The sequence below is a fragment of the Colius striatus genome, chromosome Z (genome assembly GCF_028858725.1).
Source record: "Colius striatus isolate bColStr4 chromosome Z, bColStr4.1.hap1, whole genome shotgun sequence".
In the NCBI taxonomy this organism is placed as follows: domain Eukaryota; kingdom Metazoa; phylum Chordata; class Aves; order Coliiformes; family Coliidae; genus Colius; species Colius striatus.
The window spans coordinates 85563693-85589856 of NC_084790.1; the positions used below are offsets into that span (position 1 = coordinate 85563693).

Genomic DNA, 26164 nt, shown 5'->3' on the forward strand with positions numbered 1-26164 from the left:
CGTCCCGCCCTCCCCTTCCCGTCCGCCCCGTCCCGTCCCGTCCCGTCCCTCCCCGCGCCCGCCCCGCCGCACATTCGCCGCGCCGGGGGCGGGGGGAGCACGGGGCACTTCTGCATTTATGTTTAATTGTTTTTCTTCGCTTGCTTTCTTTCTTTCTGACATTTAATTGCGGCTCGATTTGGTTTTCTCTCCCCTCCTCGCGCGCAGGAAGGGCGGCGCGGGCTTTGGCGAATCGGCGGCGCCGGCCCGCGGCGTTGCCCCGGTAACGGCGGCCGCGCCGGGCCCCGGCGGTGTGGCGGGAGGCCCGAACCCGCACCGCCCCGCCAGGCCCGAACCCGCACCGCCCCGCCAAGCCCGAGCCCGCACCGCCCCGCCAGGCCCGAACCCGCACCGCCCCGCCAGGCCCGAACCCGCACCGCCCCGCCAGGCCCGGTCCCGCACCGCCCCGCCAGGCCCAGACCCGCCCCGCCAGGCCCGAGCCCGCACCGCCCCGCCAGGCCCGAACCCGCACCGCCCCGCCAGGCCCGGTCCCGCACCGCCCCGCCAGGCCCGAACCCGCACCGCCCCCGCCAGGCCCGGACCCGCACCGCCCCGCCAGGCCCGGTCCTTCACCGCCCCGCCAGGCCCGGTCCCGCACCGCCCCGCCAGGCCCGGTTCCGCACCGCCCCGCCAGGCCCGGTCCCGCACCGCCCCCGCCAGGCCCGGTTCTGCACCGCCCCGCCAGGCCCGGTTCTGCACCGCCCCGCCAGGCCCGAACCCGCACCGCCCCGCCAGGCCCGGTCCCGCACCGCCCCCGCCAGGCCCGGTCCCGCACCGCCCCCGCCAGGCCCGGTTCTGCACCGCCCCGCCAGGCCCGGTTCTGCACCGCCCCGCCAGGCCCGCGGCCGCTCGCCGCCCTCCGGGATGAGGAGCCGCTGCGCGGGCAGGTTCCGCGGGGCAGGTGAGGGAGCTGCTGCTGGGGAAGGCACCTGAAACCCGCGGGTGGCGGACAGGGACATCCGGGGTCCCTCCGTCGAGGGGTGGTCACCCTCACCACCACCACCGACCGCGGTTGTAATAATAGAGGTGCGGTTGTAACAGAGGTGCATCGCAGTCCAGCGGGGATAGTGAGCACAAGCGTGATGGGGAGCAGCTGAGGGAATGGGGGTGTTCAGCCTGGAGAAGAGGAGGCTGAGGGGAGACAGGAGCACTCTCTGACACTCCCTCACAGGAGGTTGTGACTGGGGATTACTCAGTCTCTGCCTGCAAGCTACAAGCAACAAGAGGAAACAGCTTCAAGTGGCGCCAGGGGAGGTTTACATTGGAGATTTCTTCCCTCAAGGGCTGTCCAGCCCTGTCCCAGGCTGCCCAGGGCAGTGGTGCAGTCCCCGTCCCTGGAGAGATCCCAAAGCCGTGGGGCTGTGGGGCTGAGGGACATGGGTTAGTGGTGGCCGTGGCAGTGATGGGGGAATGGGTGGACTCCATGAAGCTTTTCCAGCCTCAGTGATTCAGTTTTTTTCATGGACACAATTTATAGATTTTTACTAGAATAAAAAATGTTTTCCTGTGAACAATCCCATTTCTGATTCCAAAAAACTCCTCCACCATTTTTTATCATGCCAATGATTAATGAATCTAGAGATCAGTGATCACACAGCAACTTTGTCTTTAAAAGACCCGCCTGGACACGTTTCTGTGTGACCTGATCTAGGTGGGAGCTGCTTCTGCAGGTGAGTTGGACTGGATGATCTCTAAAGGTCCCTCTACTATTCTGTGATTCTATGAAAAAAACCCAAACAGGTGGTTTTATTACATTTTCTCTCTCTGCCTTTGACTTCTTCCACTTGAGCCTTTGCCCAAGGGCTGGCACAGCCTCCTCTCTCATCTCACTCAAAGCCACAAGATCCCACACTCAACAAGTTTCCAATCAGCTCACAATATTTCCGCACTTCTGAAATGAAGTTACAGCTTCTAAACCTTTCAGAGCTTTCAGTAAAAGCTTTGCAACCGCTCCATTTGTGTCTGTAAAGTGATTTTAAGACAGAAGTGATTCCAGTATATAATAAATATTGAAAGGTGTAATTTCTACATCGCCGTTTTTTACCATAAGCCACAATTTATTCAAAAGTGTTTATTTCACAAATTATTTCTTTTTACCCACCGCTGAATATTACAGGGACTATTACAAGCATTTCTTTTCCTATAAACAAAGGTGTAGTTTACAGATTTGTTCAAAATGGAAAAATATTTCATAAGCAGTAGTATTTCATCTACAGTACTCACTCATGTATATTATTCAACATCACGAGCAGCTATACTTTCTGCTTTTTAAGGTAATGAGACTTCATATCCCCTCAGAAATATCCCCAAACAAAATAGACATTGCACTGTAGTAGCTTTGTTTGTTTGATAAGCCGTTGTCTTCTAATTTCAGCTTAATTTTTAAAGACTTTGTCCACTGGCACTAACGTTTTAAAATCGTTTGTACACTCATTGGAGAACAGAATCTCTGGGTTGTTTTACTTAATGTCGACATCGCTAAGACAGAGCTTCTACCAGGGAAAAAAACCCCATAAACTAATCCATTTATGACTGTAATACAGATGTGACTCAATAAAGCTGGAGGACAAAGCTTCACGGCATCTCATGCAGTTCATTAACGTTACGTTTATATGCAATGTCAAAAACGCTGATGTCTCAGTTAAACACAGTCTCGGGTTTGCAAAGCTTCGTTTGCCATTGAAAATGGAGGAAAATGACCTGTTGTTTCAAGCGCATCTTTGCCACTTGTGCCTTTTGCAAACGGCCCAACCGGAGGCTCAGGTCTTGCAAAGACTTTCGGTGGTGGTGTGATTGCAGGTGTTTTTTAAGTTGCAGTATCAGGAGAGGCAGCCACGATGCTTCAGCTCTGCCACGTGCCCACCCTTCTTTTCCATTTCACCCTGACAAAAAAGTCCTTCTAAGATATGGGGGGGAATAAGCTGCACAAGCAGTTTACAGCGTAGGCTTGTGTAAATTCAGGCATGTTCTTTCCTACAGTCAACTACTTCCTCAGCTTCACCAGCTGAAAGATAAGCAACCTCAGCTACAAAATGGGAAGAGGTGGCGGGGCGGGGGGGGGGGGGTGGAAATAACCAAGCAAGGTTGTCTGGTAAAACAAAGTGCGTGTGTTTCTCTGGATGCTTCTCATAGGTCAGGCAGCACATGCTCTTGAAGCATTGGTTGCGTAGTGGTTTGTGTGATTTGCAGGTGGACTTGGTTCCTTATTTCATTTTTGGGTGGCTTGTTGCGGTTTGGTTTTAAATCCTAATAGCGCTTTTCTGGAAATCACTGGAAATCGGTGTGGGTCAATGTTGTTTTTTTTCCCCTGAGGTGCTTCGAAGTGGTTTTGCAGACCTCCTCAGAGTGAGGTTTTTATAAGCACACTTCCAAATGACAACAGACAGTGCTTGGGGGTGGTTTTTTTTGGTTTTTCTTCTGGTTTTTTTTAACCCTTGTTTCGGAGAAACGGCGTCTGGGAAGTCAGTTACATTAGTAACAGCTAAAGGCACACAGTGGGAAAACGCTCAGAATCGGTACTTAGAAAACAGAGACCCGGGGAAAGAGCCAGCTTTGTGTTCAATCTGCTTTTTAACCACAGCAGCGCCAGCCTGAGGAAAGGAAGGCAAGCTCCAAACGTAGCAGTTTAACACCACCAACGTTTACAAACCAAAGCCTGAAAAGTTGCCAAAGGAAACGATCACAGATATGAAAGGTATTTTGTACAGAGTCCCACTGCAGGCAGATCTCAACTACACCACGGCAGATCAAGACATTAAACACCAGTTCACATCTATATGTACCAAGAGTTCTTAGAGAAAGTGTCTCGTTGTACAGATAAATTATAATCCTGAAAACACCTGTGAAGGACTATTATCCCCCTAAAAGACCATTAACTGCATTTTACAATTGCAACCGGGAACAAAGTCGTCGTGGAAGAGGATCCTGCAGCAACCTGACATTTAGTCTGAATGATAAGCATTGCTTTGATCAGTCCGTTGGGAACTGTACTCGGGGTAATTTAGATCAGGGCAAGGTAAAGCCCTGAAGAGCCTGGAAGTGCTGTCCTAAGGTGAATTCTGAGAAGTGCTAAAGAAAGAGTTCTGGTTTGGATTATGAGTTTCTGAGCTGACTACTGTCATGTGGAAACAAGGGGTAAGACACACTTAAAAGTCAGAGCACTGCAAAAAACATTCCTTTGCAAGATGTCACGAGAGGTAGGTACAATAAATAAAAGCATGAGCTGAGCAAGTGACAGAAGAGTGTGTGTTTACTGGGCCCAGCCAGCGCCACGGCAGCGTTATCCCGGCCGTAGGCAAAGGGGAGATGAAGGCACTACTGAATGTAAGCAGTAGATGCAAATGCTGCAGGACTGTTGTTTGGAGGTAGTGCTAGTACTATACAAGCAATAAATTTTCATCTAGAATTGGTTGGGTGATGGTTAAGGGAAAAACTTGTCCCTTGGCAATGGCCTTCAGTGTGTCCTTCACTGGTAACAGCTGCATGAAACCATCATCCACCTGAATCCAGGTTATTTACCCACCAGCACAGACTAATGTCATTCTTCACAGCACGTGACTTTCTCTTTAAAAATGTGCTTTTTGGATCGTAATATACAGATATAGTACAGACAGGACTATTACAGGTTGTATTTACATAGATTATATACATGATTTAGAAATCAAAACACACTGCTTAGCTTAAAAAGGTGACTGCAGCATGGCGGGGTTTGGGGTATCTTCCAGACACTTCACATTCTATTTTAATCCTCTGAGGAGACAGGGTACCTGATCATAAATTTACTGTTAGGGTATGATTTATACCACTTAAAACATATTCAGATGATTTCTAAAAGCTCTTAAATCATCATGGAACTGCTGAGCTTTTGGGAACTGCCACCCCAAAAGCAGGAACATTAAGATCTGTTTTGTCAAGACTGTTGCAGAAACGGGAAGGGTGAAATGCTCGTGGGACAAGTGGGGCTCTCACTGCTGCCAGACATCCTCACTGCATTCTGGTACACCAACCCATGGCAGAAGCATCACCATCAGGATCCTTGCAGAGCATCCCCCAAGCTTTGGGAACCCCCCCTCTTCCCTTTCTTAGCAGGGAGATTGGCTCTGCAATTCAACAGATCCTGATATGCACTGGAAAAAAAACCAAAGGCTGCTTTTGTGAGTAGCTGTCCTCTTTCACCATCTGCCTGGTGAGGTCAGAGTGTGAGTTGGCTTTAATTTACTTTAAAAATCCTACTGGATTCAGAATTGATTGCAACTTTTCTTTTAAGGTAGCAGTAGATTAAGAGTTTGGGTTCGCTTTTGAAGAAATGCCTTAGGTACTAACACACCACCTTGCAATTTCTTGTGTTCATTCCTTCCTGTTCTTTTCTAAGTGTTCTTTATTCATCTAAACCCTTGATTGGCACCACTGGTTACATTTCAGATGCCTGTTGAACTGAAAATAGACTGCTATGGCCTGGATTAACCCATTGGACCTAAGTAAGATAGAGGTCCCAGTATTAAACTGGACTGTCTTGTCATGTCTTTCCTATGCATGAGATTCTGAGACAGGCAATATAGGAGGTTCAAGAACCTTGAAAGCCACTGCATGAGAGGGTTTGACTTTTAAAAGCCCAGGAAAGCCAACGGGATGCTGCTCATTTACACTAGAGGCACAATCAAGATTATTTCACTAGGACAACACCTTTGCAAGTCACTCACCTCAATTTAGTAACTGAAAAAAGCCCAGACCACTTGATTTGAATTACCATGAAGCACTGGATGGAGTTAGGAGAAGCAACAGCTTTTCTCACACACAGAATTCGTGACAAATTCTGTATCGGTGGGAAAAAGTAGCATCCAAGCTCGTTGCCTTAAACAGTGTGATACATTCCTGCTTTTGTACCTTCTACAGTTTACTTCCTCAGCTCACTATTGTGATATGAGAAGGAGCTGCATGATACTGATGAACACAAACAAAGCCACCTCTCAGCAAAACCAACACATCCTTCCAGACAGCATAAGTGTCTCAGATTTCAGTTTTAGTTTGTCATTTCTTCACAGACACCTATGAAGATCCAAGTTAAGTTTTCTCCCACTCACTGTTGTTTTTGATAGTGGCCTTTGGAGATTATTATAGGCTCTGACCCATGTCAACATAAAATCAAGCAGTAAAACATAAATCTAACATTTCAAATGTCCTCAATCTTAACTGCAAATTACCACCCCCCCACCTCCAAAAGAAAGATAAATCACATACAGATTAATCTCCTTTTCCTACTGTACACTTTAGCATCCATTTATTACTGTGCATTGGTTCTTTCAGAAACCTGTTTGGTCCATTTTTAATGAGCTCCTTCAGTGCCTTTCATGGCTTTTCTTTCTTCACTGGAGGTCTCTGGGTAGGAGAGGTGGGCTTAATTAGACATCCTTCAGACTTTATTGAGAAACTCCAGGTTGAGAGAAGCAGGGAGATGAATGGAGTCCATGGTTATGGAAGATGGGTTGAACGGGAACAAAACAGGGAATATGTGCTTGAAGTCTAACAGCAGCTGTGGAGGCTCATTTCGGTCTTGCAAGTGCGTCTGTGAGATGTGGGAGAGGAGAACAAATTTAGTACCAGACACTCCATTTTCGTGCTTTTTGTTGTGTTTAACATCACCAAAGGCTTCTGAATGTACACAGTTTTAGAGATGGTGCAAAAAACAGTGAGAACTATTTTGTTCTCTCTTGCAGCAGCCTTCCTCTGAACAAAGAAACACTTCTACAGAGACCACAGGAAATGCTGCTCCAGAGGAACCTGGCTACATTTTATACAAGACCACAAAGCAAGGCAGGGGACTGAGAAACAACATGACCCCTTTGCACAGCAAAAGCAGCATCACACGACTCCACCAGATTGCTTTTGATTCAGCCACTCGGTGATGAAGTCACATTACAGGAGCAGCTGAACATATCCTTCTGTTTCATTTTGCTACCAGTTTCTGCCTTCTTTCTCAGAAGAAACTCCATTTCCCCACGCCTCCCTGGCTCCTGCAATCTTGCAACTTCTGCAAGTTGCGTTGCTGCTACAGAGCATTAGATTAGCTGAGCTGGGAATTTAGGTGCTTCTTGCTCTTTATGATTAACAGCCTGGGTACCCCTGCAGCTGCAAGGACCTGGGAGTTCTGGCTGACAGCAAACTAAACGAGCCAGCAATGTGCCCTTGTGGCAAATCAGGCCAATGGCATCCTGGGGGACATCAACAAGTGTGGGCAGCAGGTCAGTGGAGGTTCTGAGAGGCCAGTGCAGGGCCAGCAAGATGCTGAGGGGACTGGAGCATCTTCCTTATGAGGAAAGGCTGTGGGACCTGGGGCTGTTTAGTCTGGAGAAGAGGAGACTGAGGGGAGATCTCATTAATAGTTACAAATATCTCAATGGTGGGTGTCGGGAGGTTGAGGCAGCACTTTTTTTGGTGGTATCCAATGACAGGACAAGGGGTAATGGAAAGAAGCTGGAACACAAAAAGTTCCATTTAAACATGAGGAAGAACTCTTTCAGTGTGAGGTGAAGGAGTCCTGGCCCAGGCTGCCCAGGGGGAGTGTGGAGGCTCCTTCCTTGGACATCTTCAAAACCCACCTGGATACATTCCTGTACCCCCTGATCTAGGTGGGATCTGCTTCTGCAGGGGCCTTGCACTGGATGATCTCTAAAAGTCCCTTCCAACCCTACCATTCTGTGATTCTGCATGTTGCAAGCCTCTGGTACAGTCAGGCTCACATGCAGTAGCATGCCTAATAAAAAACACCCATGTTAGTAATGATTTCATGGAGGTGCCATTTGTACCATCTCCAATGTACAGCCCTTGACCTTACCTGTATGTCTCGTATGAAAGCCACTGTAACACGTTCTTCAAACTCATTCACGGGAGTGTAGAGATTGAGTAACTTTACAATCTGTTGAAAACACAATAGGATTTCAGATAGTCATGAGAAGCCAAACATTTCCAGAATATAAAGCATCACTAACAGTTTGTCTTGATATGGCCATAAGAAGTCTCCCGTGTCACTGCTGAGAAGCAGAAGTAGGACAAGTACCATCCTGGTGTTGCTTTGCCTTCTGGGAGGTGTGCTAAGCTTCTGTGGACCTGTCAAAATCAAATCTTGTAAACTGGGAACAGACTTGAACAACAGAGACTTGAACAACAGGGACACTTCTCACACTCTCTCACTCCTGCTCCACCCCTACCACCCCTCAACTTCTCTCAGGAACACATGTTCAAGACAGGGAGATGGATATACAGGAGAAAGGATGTCCCATAAGTGCTGAAGGTCAGCTCACACCTCCCTTCCTATAACATTATCAAATTAAGCTGAGGCAATCCAGCAGCAGAAAACTGTGAGTTTATATCCTCCTGGGACTGAGTCTCAAAGTTTAAAGTCAGATCCAGAGCCACTCCAAATACGAATCCTTGGTGAGGATCCTGCAGACCTAGCCAGGTTGAACCCTGGTGGGTTTAAAGAGTTACACCATGGGTTCCTCAGGGATGGGTTTCACGTTTGCAGATTTCTGGAGCTCTGGGGCCATCAGAGGCACTAGGAGAGGAGCCACTGTGGTGACCACCTCTGACAGGGGTCAGTACCTGCCATCAGTCCTCAAATGGACAAGTTGTCCCACCATGGGAACGGCACACTGAGGCTGGGCAGTGAGGAGCTGGCACCAGGAGATGACCCTCTCCCACTCCTTGAACTAGCATACCCTCTGGTGTCAGTCTCTGTCCTGCTCCCTACCTGCTGGGTTGTGAGCGATGTGCACAAGGAGCAGATGGCCTCGGCATCTTGCGAGGTTTTCTTCTTCAGCTGCAGAAGCTGTGCTGCCTGAATCAAGGGCTCCAAAGTTTGTGCTGCTCCACTCTGCTGCAGATTCTTCCCACGCAGCCATTCCTCCAGCTGATTTATGTTGAACCTGGGTAAGCAACCAAGAGAGCCAAGAGAGAAGATGTAGCATCTCAAAAACCCAGTATGAGACTCAAGGTATGCTGCAGTACTGATATATGTGGCTTTTTATGATGTATATTTGTGATACATATGGTAAGAGACAACCAGACAAAAGCTTAAGACTCAACAACTCCAAGCAGATGAGCCATGAAACAGCTGAACAGCACACAGGATGTTCTTTCCTACAGCATTCAGACTGGTTCAAGTTTCACAAGGCAATTAAAATTAAGCTTTTAACCAGCTTTGAAATGCTAACCAAATCCTGCAAGGTACCCAAGTACCTCTGAAAATATCCATACAAAAATGCCTTTGCAATGTGCTTACTCCCAGGCTCACAAAGACCCAAGGCTCCACCATGGGAAGGGGAGAGGCTAGCAAAGGGAAAATTTAAATCCTTCCTACTAAAAGCCAAACTGCTAGATTTATGCCAGGGCTGATAAATATTCAGGACTCCTTTCTGGCAGGTTTGCACTATCTGTCCTTTCAAATTTCAATCGTTATTGGAATGCTACACTGAGATAGAATCACGCAGAATCAAAATGGCTTGGAAGGGACCTGGAAAGCTCATCCAGTGCAACCCCCCTGCCAGAGCAGCACCACCTAGAGCAGGGCACACAGGAACTCGTCCAGCTGGGTTTGAATGTCTCCAGAGAAGGAGACTCCACAGCCCATCTGGGCAGCCCCTGCCAGTGCTCCCTCACCTCAACAGGGAACAACTTTTGCCTTGTATTTCTTTGGAACCTCTTCTGTTCCAGCTTGTACCCATTGCCCCTTGTCCTGTCATTGGCCATCCCTGAGCACAGCCTGGCTCCAGTCTCCTGACACCCATTTTATGTAACCATGAATGAGGTCACCCCTCAGTCTCCTCCAAGCTCCAGAGCCCCAGCTCCCTCAGCCTTTCATCACAAGGGAGATGTTCCACTCCCTCCATCATCTTGGTGTCCCTGCACTGAACTCTCTCCAGCAGCTCCCTGTCCTGGAACTGAGGGGCTCAGAACTGGACACAATATTCCAAGATGTAGCCTCACGAGGGCAGAGTAGAAGGGGAGGAGAACCTCTCTGCACCTACTGCCCACAGCCTTTTTAATACTTCTAATAGCCCAGGATGCCATTGGCCTTCTTGGCCACGAGGTCACGTTGCTGGCTCACCAGCACCCCCAGCTCCCTTTCCCCTACACTGCTCTCTAACAGTTCATTCCCCAGCCTGTACTGGCACATGGGGTTGTTCTTTCCCAGATGCAAGACTCTATACCTGCCCTTGTTGAATTTCATTAGATGTCTCTCTGCCCAGCTCTCCAGCCTGTCCAGGTTGAATGGCAGCACAGCCTCTGGGGTGTCAGCCACTGCCCCCAGTTCAGTATCCTCAGCAAACTTGCTGACAGTGCCTCTGTGCCCTCAGTAAGGTCATTAATGAATAGATTGAACACTACTGGTCCCAGCACTGACCCCTGAGGGACTCCACTAGACACAGGCCTCCAACTAGACCCTGCCTCATTGATCAGCACTCTCTACCTTCTTCCCTTCAACCAGTTCACAATCCACCTCACTATCTGAGCATCCAGCCCACACCTTCGCAGTTTTGCTGTCAGGATGCTGGATTCACCGGACCCTTCAACACTACAGCACTTCCCACATGAAAACCAGGAGATGCAGCAGCAGCAGAGAAACACTGAGATTGCTCCATCCTGAGGTTCACTCCATCCTACATCACCTGGTGAGGCGAGGCTGGGGAAAGCCCACCCCAAAGATCATTACTATAAAGTGTTTAATTCACAAGTGGCACAGCAAACTGCACTGCACAGGCATTACACAATGGAGTGGAGCTTTAACTGCCACTGCATCAGTCTCCTGCCGAATCCAGTTTCTCCCTTTGCTTACACTGTTGCATTTCATTTTCCTATTTTCCACCACCTTATAAAATTAACTGTCTTCAGCAGCAGGTCAAGGGAGGTTCTGCTGCCCCTCTACTTTGCTCCTTTGCTCCTTTGCTGAGGCCTCATCTAGAATCCTGTGTCTAGTTCTGGGCTCCTCAGCTCCAGAATGACAGGGAACTGCTGGAGAGAGGCCAGTAAAGGGCTCCAAAGATGCTGAGGAGACTGAAGCATCGGTCTGAGGAGGAAAGGCAGCAAGACCTGAGGCTGTTCAGCCTGAAGAAGAGAAGATTGAGAGAGGCTCTTATCAATGCTGCTAAATACAACATTGTGTTGAAAGGATGGGGCCAGTCTTTGTTGTGTGGTGGCCAGGGACAGGACAAGGCGTCACAGGCACAGGCTGGAGCACAGGCAGTGTCACTGGCATAGGAGGAGAAACTCCTTTGGTGCTGAGGTGAGGGAGCCCTGGCCCAGGCTGCCCAGGGAGGGTTTGGAAGCTCCTTCTTGGGAGGTTTCCAAATCCACCTGGACACGTTCTTGTGCCCCCTGATCAAGGGAAACCTGCTTTAGCAGGGAGTTGGGCTCGAGCAGCCTCTGCAGGGCCCTTCCCAACCCCCAACATTCTTTGATTCAGGTACATGCCTGCCCCAAGCCCCTGTCCCACCTTAGCTGCACGCCTGTGCTCCACGAGCAGACATCCTTCCTCAGCAGGAGGTTGTTAAAGGTGACCGCATTAATCATGTAGAAGAGCTGTTTGAAGACCTGCTGCACAATCTCTGGGTCCAGACCGTGGTCACACATGATGCTGTGGAACGTGTTCAGCTGGCAAATGATTTCATCTAAGGTGTAGGACTTTTCACCGTCTGCCATGCTGGAGTAGCGATTCCTGTAGCCCATCGGTTTGACACCAGACAGCCCCTGGATACTCTCATTTTCCAACACAGCAGACACTGAAAGAAAATGGGGAAAAACTGAGCTAAAAAAGCCTGGTTCCACCTCTCAGTCACTAGAGGTAAGAACTCATCACTTCATAAACAGGCATAAACATGCAGCAGTCTCAGTGACACAATGTGGTGGATGTGGGGAGGTCTGAAAGCAGGACAGACCCACGAATGTCTAGTTTTATTATCATAATATGAAATGGTTCAAGCACACAAAATACCTGTAAGATCACAGGGTTTTTTTAGCTTGGTGTTACTACTCAGAAATCACTATGCTGCAGAAACAGGCAACATGAGGCAACAGGAAACAGGCAACAGCTCTCTTGTGAGCTGTAATCAATTCTCCCTTTGTACCCACCAGAGAGCCTTAAATTCAGTCAGCCTGGCTGACTGACAGAGGAACAAGACACCCTTCTGCAAGGAGCAGGAGGAATGTGCACCAATGATGGTCAGGAGATGATCCCATTGAATACAAGCAGAATTTGCACAATGACATTTGGAGGGCAAAGGAAAGAGTTCCAGATACAGAGAAGTCCAGGCTGGGAGCTCAAGGAAATCACTAGTAGCTATAAAATACAAACCACTGAGAACAGCTTAGCGAGGAAGAGGACAGACGTAGCTGAGGAGATAATTCTTCTCTATAGTGACTCACTCTTACAAAGCAAGGCCTTTATTAGTCCTTTTACCCCCTTCTCAATTCTCTCTTAACTCATAACGTGCACTTACAGCCATAAAAAGCTGAACCCATGAACTTGGTCTGGAGGGGAACACTGTTCCTAAGGACCCACCAGCACCATCCCACCTCTGTCACTACCTCCCCAACAGGAAAGAAGGAGGTTATCTTCTATCATAGGGGAAAAAAAAGCCCTCATTGTTTTCAGTTTCTGCCAGGGGGAAAAAGAAAACTACAGGTCAGTGCTAACACATGGACCTGCTCCAAATTGAGGCTTTCTCTAACAAGTGTCTCTTGGCCAACCGCAAGCTTTTCCTTTGGGAAGAAGCCACGCTAGCGCCGCACAAAGGTCTGAAGAACACTCAGAGTAGATAACTACACACCAAAAAAACACTCTTCTAAAAGCTAATGCACAGTGAACTCACCGATCACGGGATGGAGTAAGCTCTCTGCTATCTTAATGAGCTGCTGGTAGATCTGCACGGAGAGGTGGCTCAGTACCTGGCGGTACTCAGTCAGGTCAAAGTTCTTCAGACAGTGCTCATTCTGCTTCGGCGTGTTTTGTGTCATGAAACCCTGAAGAGGAGATTAAAACACCTGTTTTCATCACTCCATCTACTTAAAGTCCAGTAAAATCACTGTATTAAAAAACCCCACCCTTAAAGAACAATACATCCAGACATGTTACCAAAGAACGTTTAAAACTCCATTACAGGAAAAGATCAAGACACATAAATCATCTCTGATTGACACAGCCATTCAATCATAAATTATTACCAGGGGGCTGCTTTTTAAAGAACGGTATCATCAAGCAATAAGTTTTTCATTTTAACTTTAGCAAAGAGCAACTTTTGAACTAACTGCAATACATATATGAACCAGAAAATGCCACTTCAGCCCTCGAGAAACTGGTTTTAGCTATTTGTCCCTGTGAGTTGCAAGTATTTATGGGGAATCATGTGGTCTTGCCAGTTTGGTGTCAAAACGAGAACGAGGAAACATTTTTGTTGTTTGCTGATGAGCGAAACGCAAAAACACAGTCTGTAAAAACTGAGTTCAAACTTCCTCCAATGTCCTGACTAACGAAGAAGTGTTGTGCTCCTTGCACTGCATGGCTGTGGGTGGTTTGCAGTTAGTCTTTTAAATCTGTTTTCAGGCTGGGGCAGAGGGGCTGGAAAGCTGCTGCAGGGAAAGGGCCTGGGGGGGGTTGATGCTGGTGATTGAACGTGAGCCAGCAGCGTGCCCAGGGGGGCAAGAAGGCCAAGGGTAGCCTGGCTGGGATCAGCAGGGAGGTGGCAGCAGGAGCAGGGCAGGGATTGTCCCCTGTGCTGGGCCCTGGGGAGGCTGCAGCTCCAGGGCTGTGTCAGTGCTGGGCCCCTCACTCACTGCCACAGGGACACTGAGGGGCTGCAGCGTGGCCAGAGCCGGGCACAGAGCTGGGGAAGGGGCTGGAGCACAAGGGTGCTGGGCAGAGGCTGAGGGAATGGGGGTGTTCAGCCTGGAGAAGAGGAGGCTGAGGGGAGACTTTTTCCACTCTCAATAACTACTTGACAGGAGGTTTTAGTGAGGTGGGAATTGGTCTCTTCTCCCAAGTAATGATTGACAAGACAAGAAGAAACATCCTCAGGTTGCACCAGGGCAGGTTTAGATTGGAGATGGGGAACAATTTCTTCCCCCAGGGGCTGTCCAGCCCTGTCCCAGGCTGCCCAGGGCAGTGGTGCAGTCCCCATCCCTGGAAGGATTCTAAAGCCGTGCAGCTGTGGGGCTGAGGGACATGGGTTAGTGGTGGCTGTGGCTGTGCTGGGGCAACATTTGACTCCATGAGTTTAAAGGGCTTTTCCAACCTCAGTAATTCTGTGATTCTTAAAAACAGGCTGTATTTGTAACTGAAGATAACAGTAATTTAGAAACTACTCAGAATGATTTTTCCCCTGTGTGTTTCAGTACTCTAAAGAAAGTGAAATCTACATTTGAGCTGATTCTAGTTTTTTTTACCCTGCTAGTTTTCTGCAGAGAATTTTCTTATAAAGGTAGTGTTGTTATCCAGGCAGAGGAGGGCAAACAGAAGCACAACTATTACTAAGTACCAACTAAATCATTTTTCTTTTGAATTTAAATCATGGGAGTGCAGCACTGAGATTTTGCACACTATCCATTATCTTGTGATTGACCTCAACAGTTAAAATTGATCCTATGAAAACTTTCTTTCCTTATTCTTAAGCTTGATTGCTCAAGATACCTAACACAAATCAAGACCAAATAAGAAATTATATACTTTGGCTCTGCTGAAAACCTTAATACTCAGAACACATGTTATAAGGATGGCAGCATGTCATGTACTAAGATACTGTAATGATCTGGTTTTGTCAGTAGAGACTGCCTGTAATAAAAGTAATTTCAACTTATAAAATATTACTGAGGTGGTAAGAAAGGAGAGGATTCCCTTCCCAAATATAAACATCATAATTGTGCATTTTTCCCTCTCTTAAGCTGTGGTTACTTTGAACTAGTTGAACAGAACAGTGAAAAAGAACCTGTAGAAACGTGCAGAATAAAACAGGAAGATCTGGAACAGTTTTTCTCTGTCTGAAGATCTTGATTAATGAAAAGTTTCTGGACTGACTAAAACTAGGATATCAGCCTTCAAAACAGAAAGCAAGCTCTTGTTCAGACAACGAAAAGTACACACTTGGCTATGAAACTGACAATATCCTGGTCCCAGTTTCAGCTCCTAGGAACCTCTGGGCTAGTTCAGATATAAGGAGGTGGTGAGGCCCTGGCACAGGTTGTCCCATCCCTGGGAATGTTACAGATCAGCTTAGTCAGTGCTCTGAGCAACTTGGTCTAGTGGAAGATGTCAGGAGGTTGGGACATCCCTCTTTTCTATACTAGCTAGCAAAGAGGACAAGGGGTGATGGGATGAAGCTGGAACACAAAAAGTTCCACTTAAATGTAAGAAAAAACTGTTTCAGTGTTTGAGTGAGGGAGCCCTGGCACAGGCTGCCCAGAGGGGTTGTGGAGGCTCCTTCCTTGGAGGGCGTCAAGACCCACCTGAACACATTCCTGTGTGACTTGATCTAGGTGGGACCTGCTTCTGCAGGGGGGTTGGACTGGATGATCTCTAAAGGTCCCTTCCAACCCCACCATTCTGTGATTCTATGTCCGTGCTCATAGCAAGGGGTTTTTACTAGATATCCTTTAAAAGATCCCTCCAACGCAAACCTGTGATTCTCTGAGCTGCCTCACGTTACACCCAAATTAACAAAGGAAGAAAATCAGAGATGGCCCCATGTCACAGCCAGAGCGATGCCAAGGGATTCTGGAGACCTTGAAGCCCTTCCTGGAAGAAGCAGCATGCCAAAACACTGAGGGCCATCACTTCATCACTTACCGCGTCCCCGCTGTACTGCTTCAGACAGTGCAGGAGGCGACACGTGTTCGCCAGCCAGAAGGACGTCATCTCGAAGTCACGTCTGTGTTGCTGGAGATGTAAGATTACAAGGGGTGAGACTGGCACAGCAAGACACAGTGGTTCTGAGTTCCCCCATTCCTGTGTCTCTGCAGTATGAGCTACTTGTTCCCTGCAAACATGAGGTTTTTCTCAACCATAATTCCCCTTGATCTTCTAAAAGAACGAAGCTGCAAGAGCAACTGGGTTTGAAAATCACTGCTAGAGTATGACACGCTTTGACACAGTTATTACCACCTTACACCATCTCAGTCCCACCACAAGAGAATGGGGAAGGCTACCTTCAGCACTTTCTTGATGCCGTTGATGGTGGAGGTTAGCAAGGAGTGCATCTTCTGGTCATCGTTGATGTAATCATTGTGTCTGATGCACATGTAGAGGATGTAGGCAGGAAGGCAGGGAACGGTGGCAGACACTGCCTGGGGCTTGAGATCTGGAAGGTTTAGTGTGGGTTTTTTTTATATACTCTTAAAATTCACCAACTGCCAGGTGAAGCAGGAAACATCAGAGTTGGAGACATACCCAGGCAAACTCCACCCCCCACAGCCCTGGGGAAGATCAGATTTTGGCTCTGCAACTTGCATCCTTCTCTGTATCATGGGCACAGAACCAGAACTCTAACTACAGGACAGAGGGACCTACTGGAGCCAGCCAAAGTGGAAATGCCACAGCACTAGGGCTTAGGAGGATGGCATAGTCTGCTCTGAAACATGTGAGACTGGGACATTAAGCTTCAGGGATGCACAGATGTACATAGGTGACTCTGCATCTGCTTTGCTACGTGCAAGCCTCCACAGGGAGCACACAACCCTAGAAAAACTCCCTGAAGCTTTCAGGAATACCTCCCATAGGCTATCTAAATCTCTAAAGGTTCCCTCCAACCCCTACTGTTCTATGATTCTATAAACCATCCCCTCTGAACTCATGACCGAGCAATCCAGTCCTTCACTCAAGATAACTAGGATTCAGTACCTTGAGCTTTGCTACATCATGAACAGTAGCTGTGAGGATTTGCAGACTGTAAAGGAAGAGCCTGTCTGAACAGGGGAACTTCAAACACCACAGCAATGGGCTGGGTTAGCATTCCTCTTTTGAGTACTTTTTAGATCCTCACTAGATTCTGCTGGAGCTACAAAGTGACAGTAAATACTAACACTTAGCCAGGGAAGCATGACTTCTCTGAAGAAGAAGGTGCTGCAGCAATTCTGATCAGACCTGGCAGAGCTCAGAAGTTTATTGTCCATTGCAGTTACCACCAAACTACCAAACTACCTTTGTTCCATTGCTGCCCAAAATGCCCAGGATCCATCCTTTGCTAAGCCCTCCCCATCTGTCACCACGTCATATTCAGCTCAGCAAGCTACTGCCTGCTCTAAAAACTGCCACCTCCTTTTTGCACTTTCCATTTGTTGTTATCCCTAAAGATTATTTCATGCTGGTCTTAGCACTCTACTGCTTCACTTACCAAAATTGTCATCACCATAAACGTTCAGCCCCAGGAAGGATTAATGTAAGATCTCTCTGCCTGTTTTGAAATCTCAAGCTCACAAACTCACCCAGGCAAGAGAAGAAAGAGCAGAGCAAGGTCCTCACCTATAATGAGGTTTTGGATAAGGAGTGGCTCATCTTCTTTATAATATTCCAACATGCCCTGAAAATCTTTCTCCTTCCTCTGAACAGCAGCTTGCATTTTACTCTCACGTTGATTCCTCCCCATCAGTGCTTGAGATGCTGTGAAGAGAGAGGAGCAAGAAAGGTGGCACCTGGTGATGGAGAACTATTCACGTCCTCTATTGGCCTTAGTGCAGACACCAGGCCAAAGCATTATGTGTTAAATATCCCATGTCATTAGCTTTGACAGGCTTATAAAAATAGAGAGATCCAGGTCTCAAATTACAAGTCAACAGTAATTCTGACTCTGAATGAAAAGAAGAGTGCAGGAGTCAGGCCTGAACAGTGAAAGATGAAGACATTTTTTATTTCCCAAGGAATCACAGGCTAAGAAGGTAGTAACCTGTAGGGAGCTTTTCAGTGTATCATTTTCACAGAGGGGACAAAAAAATAACTAGGCAATGAAAAAATACCTAAGCATCGTGTATCCTGGCTGGCTGTAAAGCTGGAGACTTGCAGCAGGACATCATTGAGCACTGTGCTTCCATAAAAATTTAATAAAACAGAGGAGCCCAGTGTACAAGTACTGCAGTAAACAGCAGCTTGCTGCACGCAGATGGCACTGACAGAGACCAGCTGCAGCGGAATCCCTCAGCTTAACTTCACTTAATGCCTCGTTTGCAGGAATTAGCTCATGAGAAAGGGGTTCTCTGATTCACCATGGCATCTCCAGAGAACGGGAAGCTCCTTCTACACAACATAGATGTCACATTAGAGGAGTTATCCAATCAAGCAGAATACACAAATCTATTTTGGGTCTAGATGGTTTTAATTCTGCCTCAGAATTGCCCGGCCAGAGCAGTTACCTGCTAGCCACTGTCTCTCCATTTCTGCTTGGGTCACAGCCCTGACAGCACTGAAAGGTTTCTTAAGTATTCTCCAAACCCTGGTTACACCAAGTGTCAGCCCAACATCTCCAGGAAACACTCATCCTCCATTACTTCCTGGACCCTCTTTCGAGGTTGCCACACTCAACCACATTGAACTACAGCTACACCAGTGCAGCTGTCCTTGCACAAGTGTGACCCGGGAGCTTCACTTAGGCTTTGGTTCCCTGCAGTCATGCCAACAATGAGCTCAGCACTAGTTTAGCATGCCACAATGACAGAAAAACCTCCAGCTCTCCAGGACTGGCCAAAGGAGTGAAACCAGAGTGCTGTTTCCCCACTCCAATGTCTACCAGCAACCCAGTCACCTTCCAAATCCTGGGCCTTCATGTAAATCTTCAGCTGCCTCTTCAGCTTCCTTTCATTCTTTTCCAACTTCTCTAGCAATTCCTTAAGATCCTGAAAAACAGAAGACATATTGGGTAAAAAAATAAACCCCAGAATAACTAATCTGGGGTGAGTTGGAGGCTGGAGTCACTCAGCAGCCTGGTCTATGGACCACTGCTGCATGGGGTGAGCACCTTGGTAGAAGAGCCACGTTGTTTCTGGATCACTCAGAAACACCTTTAAGTACACCACAAAGACTGTGGGTGCTGTGGTCCTGTTTTTTCTCTAGAAGTAGCCTAACAGCAGACAACACTCACAACACAAACTTCAACAGTTTGTTGTTTGTTGCCCTGCTTCAACAGTTCCAACGGTGTTTGACACTACAGCTTCTGAGAAAGGCAAGAAGCCCTCACCTGCACTCAAGAGGGGGCCGTGTTCACTCCATACCTTGCACAGAGACACAGGAGGTGAGAAAGGGAAAACTTAGGATCACCCAAGACGACTTTTTGGAGTGGCGATTGCCCTTCAGCACTCTTCATAAACACAAGTAAGAAGAAAGGATTGTGTTGTCTTTGTGTTTAGTCATGGCATGGAGAAGTAGACAGGATTAAAAAAGACAAAAAACCAAGCCTAGGGAGTCAGAAGAGTCATACAGCCATTGAAGGATAAGGACAAGTACCAAAGCTCCCAAATGCACTAGTGGGAGATGCTGAAGGATCCTGCAGAGTTTTGGAGGGGCAGAAGAAATCCCAGTACCTTACCCTCCCCTTCATGCTTCCTACTTATTTTCTCTCATCATGTTCTCTTCCTCAGGCTATGTTTTCAGCATACTCTCTTACCAGATTTTCATTGGTGAGACGTGTAATTTCTTGCTGAATTCCAATCTCCACCTGGACCTCTGGAGGCAGAGGCATGGTCTGCAGGAAAGCTTGCTGCTGTTTCTCCAGCTCTTCTTGCATCGCATCCACCTGTTTTTTCAGAGCTTCTACCTCCTCCTCATACTCTCTCCTCTGATCCTGGAGCTGTGCTTCCAGTAACCTGAGAAAAGGATGACACCAATCAGCCTGTGATTTCAGCATCATGGTCGTAACCACCATTTGAGTTTAGAACCCTTCAAAGTCACCGAACCTGGGAGATGTTTCCAGTCAACCTCCCTGCCAAGCTGATGCACCCAAAGGGCTGCTACAGCTATTACTGCCACCTTAGCCAGTGGTTTGGTATACTGCAGAATAAATACCTTTGAAATTAGACATAAGAGACCAAAAGTTTATTTGTTTGATGGGTTTTTTTAAAATAAAAGGGGGAAGAAAAAACAACAAAGATCCAAGTTCTGTTTTTCCTGCAACCACCATGCCACAAACTCGGGTTCTTTTACTCTTCCCATTAGTAAGAAGCAAATGACATGGCAAGAAAGCAATGTAGATTAGTATCTGTGGGGTTTTTTGTTCAAATGCTCAGCTTGAAAGGCACTTGTTCTTGTGCTCACTCCCTTTCAAACATCATCTCTTGCTCTTCAAAACTGAGCTGTGTATCTTGCAAATGGCTCCACTCAGGTGGACTGCCACAGGCTTCTCTCACTACTGCGAGGGAGTTTTCAAGAGAGGCAGAAGCTGAAACACTTTGTTGCTCCCAGCTGTTTGTAGAGGTGTTACTTATCTTTGCTTAAAAATAAGTATATTTACATACATCTAAATTTTCATTCATAACTACCTGCAGAACACTACTCAGGAGGCAATTCTCTGTCACTGTGATCAGCTCCTGCTGTCAGCTTTCATCATCACAGCTGACTTCACCGGGATTCTTCAGCAGGGAGACTTGTTTCCTTGTGGTCCATGACATATAAGTACTAATCCCACGATACATAGCTGACAAAAGTCACCAAAACCAGCCTTTCTCCCACTTTGAGGTGAGAACCCTCAACTTTTCCTCCTACCACCCTCTCCTGCTCCCCTTTCCCCTATACCAGGTCTCCTTTCAGCCCTGCCCTGAGCCCTGTGCACGGGGATAACCCTGGAAGGGGAGGAATGCTGAGCTAAAGCATTAGTAAGGCATTTATTTAGTGCATGATACAGACACTTACTAAACCAGAATCCAGTGGAAGAATGATTCACTGTGGAGGAGTTAACTGCACACTCCTGTGTTCATGAAGGTGCTGACAGATCTGACAAGTGACAGAATAACTGACTTTTTAAGGGTATTCCCCACCCTCTGCTAAATGGAAATCTCCATGTTAGCCCACCAGCTCTTTCAAGACGACTGAAATAAGTGACTCCAGAAGGTATGAGGACTCTGAGAAAAGGGCATCAAGCCAGAAACTGCAAAGTATCAGTGGCAGACTATATAGAGCGATAGAGACAAAGAGGAAGAAGGACCCAGGGGGATAACCAAGCCCATGTCCTCTGTGTAGCTCATGGATGTGCTCTCCTGGGCAGAGAAATAGTCAGACACACACAGTGCCCAGGAGCTTCAGTTCCTCTGGCATTGGATGCAAACAGCAATCCTGAAAGGTGAGGAAGACTCTGGTCTCAACAGCTCAACATGGAGTTGTCCCAGTGAAGAAAATCTACAACTCTTTCAGGTCCCACTGGGAAACTCATGAACACTCACACCTGTGAGCTGTTTTGCTGCAGGAACAATCAAGAACCGGGGTATTTTTGTTGCCATTCTAGGTTTGTTTTCCTTAAGGACTGTATAAAAGAACAGATGCCTCCTATGGAAGATTTCTGGATGGAAAGCATTAGTTGTTCTCCAGTTTGTTTTCTTTGTTGGTGGTGGTTTCAGAAGATCTAAACAAATTGTTCCCTGCTCCCGTTTATCTAGTACAAGAGAGATAAGGATATTTTCCAACTATAGAAACATGCACTCAGCCTCGCAATCATGTTGTCAGGAGTTATATTCTCGATGGGCTTGGAAAGGAGAGGCCCATCATGAAACAAGTATCAAGTACCGAGTCTTCATTCTATTTCTTCATGTGGGTTTGGATTAAACGTGGGCTACCCTCAGAAAAACACACTCCTTCTTTAAAACCCAGGTTCCTGCATTGCTTTGAAAAACAAGTGAATCATCCCCACTATTTTTTGTGTTATTGTCTGGCTTTACAGTGATCTCTCTAAATGTGACTACTTTAGACTACTTTATACAAAAGTTGACGTCAACTTTCCCCCTCTGTAGGGTCCTTAATCAGCTCATTTCCTCTCTTTTATAAATATTTGATATATTTGGAGCCTCATAACCACCCTGCAGGGGAGCACAGACTGATCAACATTCAATTACCAGCTCTTCCAAACACGAGGTTGAACCAGTAGAAGAATTCAGGAGTCCTTCTGCCTTGCTTCATTTCTCCCTTTGTGTTTCTAAATGTTCATGAGCTGGGAGATGGGACAGCATTACAGAATCACCAGCATCCCCAGGGGATATGGCCCTGGTGCGTCCCAGGATGGGAACATGCAAAGCAAACAGCAGTGCAACACAAGCACAGAGACTCTACTTCTGACATGCCAAAGACTGGGAGAAAATGCTTTAGGGAGGTGCTGTGTCTTAGCACGATTTGGGAAAAGACATCTAAAATGGGGGACTTCTTGGAGATTACAGCTTCCCAACACCTTTATTACCCAGTTTCTTATTAAGGTGACATGATTCTTACTGAATCACAGCTCAGGCATTAGTGGCAACAGCCTCAATCAGCAATGCCCAATTAGAATCACAACTCCTCTGAAAATTAGAGGAGGGTCTCAGTTCCTTCAGTTTGGATATTCCACTTCAAGCTGCTCCCAAAGAGGGCAACAGCACCACAGCAGAGGAAGAGAAAGAAACAAAAGGGCAAGTGAAGGAGGGAGAGAGGAGAGGAAGCAGTGGGTAGAAAAGAAAATGTTTGACCTGGCAACTTGCTTTAAACCTTGATAAGCCAAGCCGAGCTCCCCATCTTCATTGAGATATCCCCAGTCCTCAGTCTTGCTAGAAATGAAGGACAGAAAAAGGAAACAAGAGGACACAGAAAGACAAAAGGTCAATTGCAAAAGAAGGGGAAAAGGTGCAGAACCCTTTTTTTCCTTTCCAGCACATTTTCATTGCACTTTATGTCCATTTCCACCACGGTGAAGGAGAACCATGCCCTCGTCATGCCTCTTAAGACATCCCTGGCTAGTGGAGCTTCTCCTCCCTCCCCAGATGTGAAACACATCCTCCTGCTGCCTTCTCCTCCCCAGCTCACTGCAGCCAACACAGGAGTCCAACACCATTCAGGTCAGAAGGGGCCATCGGATATCACCCAGTACAATCTCCTGGCAAATTATCAACGTCCCTGACACGTTGCTGTTTTCACCAAAAAGCCCAGCTCCTGCAGTCCACAGTTTTTGTTTCTGTATGGCTAAATGACTGCAAGAAAAAACTCTCAAGCCCAGACCACACCAGCTAGCTCACATCCTCATTAAAACCTCATGCTTGAAAAACAGGGGGAGAGAAACAAGGACGAGAGAGCAGAAGTCAGTATGAGGGGCAAAGAGGAGAATGGTCTTCCAACCCACAGGGCAAACATGACCCAACCCCAGTGACAGCTTGGAACAGCTCTCTCCTCTTCCAGACCTTCTGCACTTTGACACATCTCACTAACAAGACATTTTTTAGGACAACTTTCTCCTTCATTCTGCAGCTACTTCCACTGGTCTAAACCAAATTCTAGTCTTTCTGCTTCCGTGGAGGGTCTCCTCAAAGACCAAGCCAAACACATCAGCCTTTCCTCAGAGCAACCTTCAGTCCAAACACCTCTTGGGTGACTGTTTCCTTACAACATCCATACAAGATCAAATCTCCCCTGTAACCATCCAGGTGGAAAAATGCCCAGAAAAGGTTCATTTCACTTTAAGATTAAAGATTTCCTTTTAACAGTTGGTTGGGTTGGGGTTTTTTTTGTTAAGTCCTAAAAGACGGGAAACTCATTTATCTTCTTTAATGAGGTGTTGAACACATTACAAACGAGTGATGGGAATTGCACTTGGCCTCAATCTGAGTTTGGAGACAGGTTTTCTTTTTGGAAGTAATAGTTTAAAACTTAAACAAAAACATCCAAAAAAGAAAATCACTTAATGTAGCGTTACACTTTCAGAGTGAAAACAAAAACCCAACCCAATGTGCATCTCCTGTTTCTGAGGAAAGGTGTAGCAGATGCCATTCCCTGGCAAGGAAAGCCTTGCTTATTTCATTGCAAAAGCAAAACATGGATTTTTCTACAGCAGATTTTGACATAGGGGAAGCAGCACTACCATGAAAAGGCCCAAGAGCTATCCCACGGCTGTGGACATCTTGCACATCCCTTCCATCCTGGTGTACAGCATCTCCTCAAAAGCCAGAAACGTGTCAGGCATTAGCATTTGGAAAATTCACCTGCTGAAGCTATTATGTATGAGTTAAAACATTGGGGTTTACCCCATATATATCAGGTTTCTGAACGCTTGTGTAGGCTGACAGACACAGGGACGTTTCTTGGGCTGATTTGGGTGAATTAGTTAGAAAGGATTTTTTTTCTCTGGTTCAGATATTGTTAACAGAACACATACTCAGGCACTGAAAGACAAGATAAAAATCAAACAGGAAGGATCCTCACTCTTACGTGTCAGTTACCTGGGAAGTCTCGCACGGTGAGCAGCATTTTTAAGGGGGGCGTTTTCCTGGATAACCTCCTTTGAAAAACAGCTTTCTTTCCTTTTTTAATCACATTCACTGTGCTAAATGAGGAAAGCAGCTGAAGGGATTGCCATCACACAGAGATAAAACTGGGAAATGAGCACTCGGCCCATGTCCATCAACAAGGCACTGACTCGGAAATGACTGAGACCTCCTTCTCCCAGCACTTCATATTGACCAAGGCATTAAAAGCCAATAAGGTTCCTTTCAAGCTAATGAGATTCATTAGTGTGTGCCAAAATAAATTCCTAAAATGCTGGATAAATCCAACTCTCAAACAGGGCTGAAAGGAGTTGAAAGGACAAGATGCACAGTCTCATTTCTCCCATACTCTTGTCGGATTTATGGGTCCAGGGCAGCAGCTGGGAAATTTGGCAAACTGCCTTCATCAAAGGAGAGAGATTCCTGCCCAAACATGTCCCTCTCTCTCTTCTATGTAGTTTAAAGGAGGTGCATGTACACCAAACCCCAGGGATGTTAATTTTAGCATCTTCAGATAATTATCATCTCTTAATAAAGAAGAAGGGGCACTTCATCTTCAGGCACAGATATGCTGTAAAAGCATCCTCCACAGGAAGCCAGAAACAGCCCTTCACTTTGCACTGCAGCTGCAGGTAGGACTTAACCCAGTAGTAAAAAAACAACAGAATCAGAAGCCATCTACTCTACAGAAATCCCTTGGAAGTTAATCACAGGAGTTAATTTCAAAGGCTGAGCCTTATCTGCTCTGAGCTGCCAGGTTATTATCTCTAACATCATCACCTAGTCTTTTGTTGGCTCTATGTTTCCATCAAGATCAAACAGGCTTGAAAGAAAGATCCCAAGAACTGAAACAGGGAACAAAAAGCCTGCCTAGCTTTACATTCAGTTACTGAAGCAGAAAATTAGCTGGAAACTAACTCGATGCTTTTCCCTTTAGCAGCTGAAAGTCAGCAAGAGGGAAAAAAAATAAGGAGAAAAAAAAAAGTCGAGTTTGTTGCATTTAAAAGAGGTTGCTTTTAATTCAAATTTCCCCTTGACCTGGCATCAAAAGGCTTTCCTCAGAGCAGTGTGGAGAAAGGGAATTGCTGCATGGGCAGGGTTACCAGCACCTGGCAGTTCTTCCTGTTTCACAGACTCACTGAATGTTAAAGGTTGGAAGGGACCTCGAAAGATCATCCAGTGCAACGCCCCTGCCAGAACAGGACTATCTGGGTGCCTCCTCAAGTGGCCCTGCATCTTCATATTCCCTTGCCTGGCCCTCAACTTCCAAAACCCCATACCTGTTCTGCAGAGGCAACTGGGGAAGAGTGGGTGGCCGGGAAGAGATCCCCCCTTAGAAGGGACCTGTATCCACTCCCCTCCACCTCTTAGGTCCCCTTGGTTAACATGGCTAGAAGACAGCAGGGAATCCTGTACTTCTTGTGAAGGTTTGACTTGTTGCTTACACCTCAGAGACTGTAGATTCTTAGTCCACCAATCTATCTCTCGCACTCCCTGATGCTCCTGAGTCTTTCCACCTTCTCCTGGAGTTCACCCACTAGGCTAAGCAGGTCATTCACCTGGTCACATGGAATACAAGTGTTGTCTTTTACATCATCTGCTAAGAGTGCCAGACCCCTGCACTCCCTGCAGCCAGAGCCCTGGGTTATATAGACATAGAGTGAACAAAAAC

General features: G+C 47.0%; 1 protein-coding gene across 2 annotated transcripts in view; it reads right to left on the reverse strand.

Moving 5' to 3' along the window:
- Window positions 1-2114: 2114 nt before the first annotated feature.
- MYO5B (myosin VB) overlaps window positions 2115-26164 on the reverse strand; it is a 167976-nt gene continuing 143926 nt past the window's right edge. For both annotated transcript variants that reach the window (XM_062017889.1, XM_062017888.1), the window contains 10 exons: window positions 19671-19869; window positions 18813-18903; window positions 17540-17677; window positions 16228-16379; window positions 15869-15958; window positions 12903-13053; window positions 11528-11813; window positions 8786-8960; window positions 7871-7951; window positions 2115-6601 (listed from right to left, as the gene is read on the reverse strand). In XM_062017889.1, the coding sequence (XP_061873873.1) occupies window positions 6449-6601; window positions 7871-7951; window positions 8786-8960; window positions 11528-11813; window positions 12903-13053; window positions 15869-15958; window positions 16228-16379; window positions 17540-17677; window positions 18813-18903; window positions 19671-19869 (1516 nt within the window). In that variant the 3' untranslated portion in view covers window positions 2115-6448. The remainder of the gene's footprint in view (window positions 6602-7870; window positions 7952-8785; window positions 8961-11527; window positions 11814-12902; window positions 13054-15868; window positions 15959-16227; window positions 16380-17539; window positions 17678-18812; window positions 18904-19670; window positions 19870-26164) is intronic.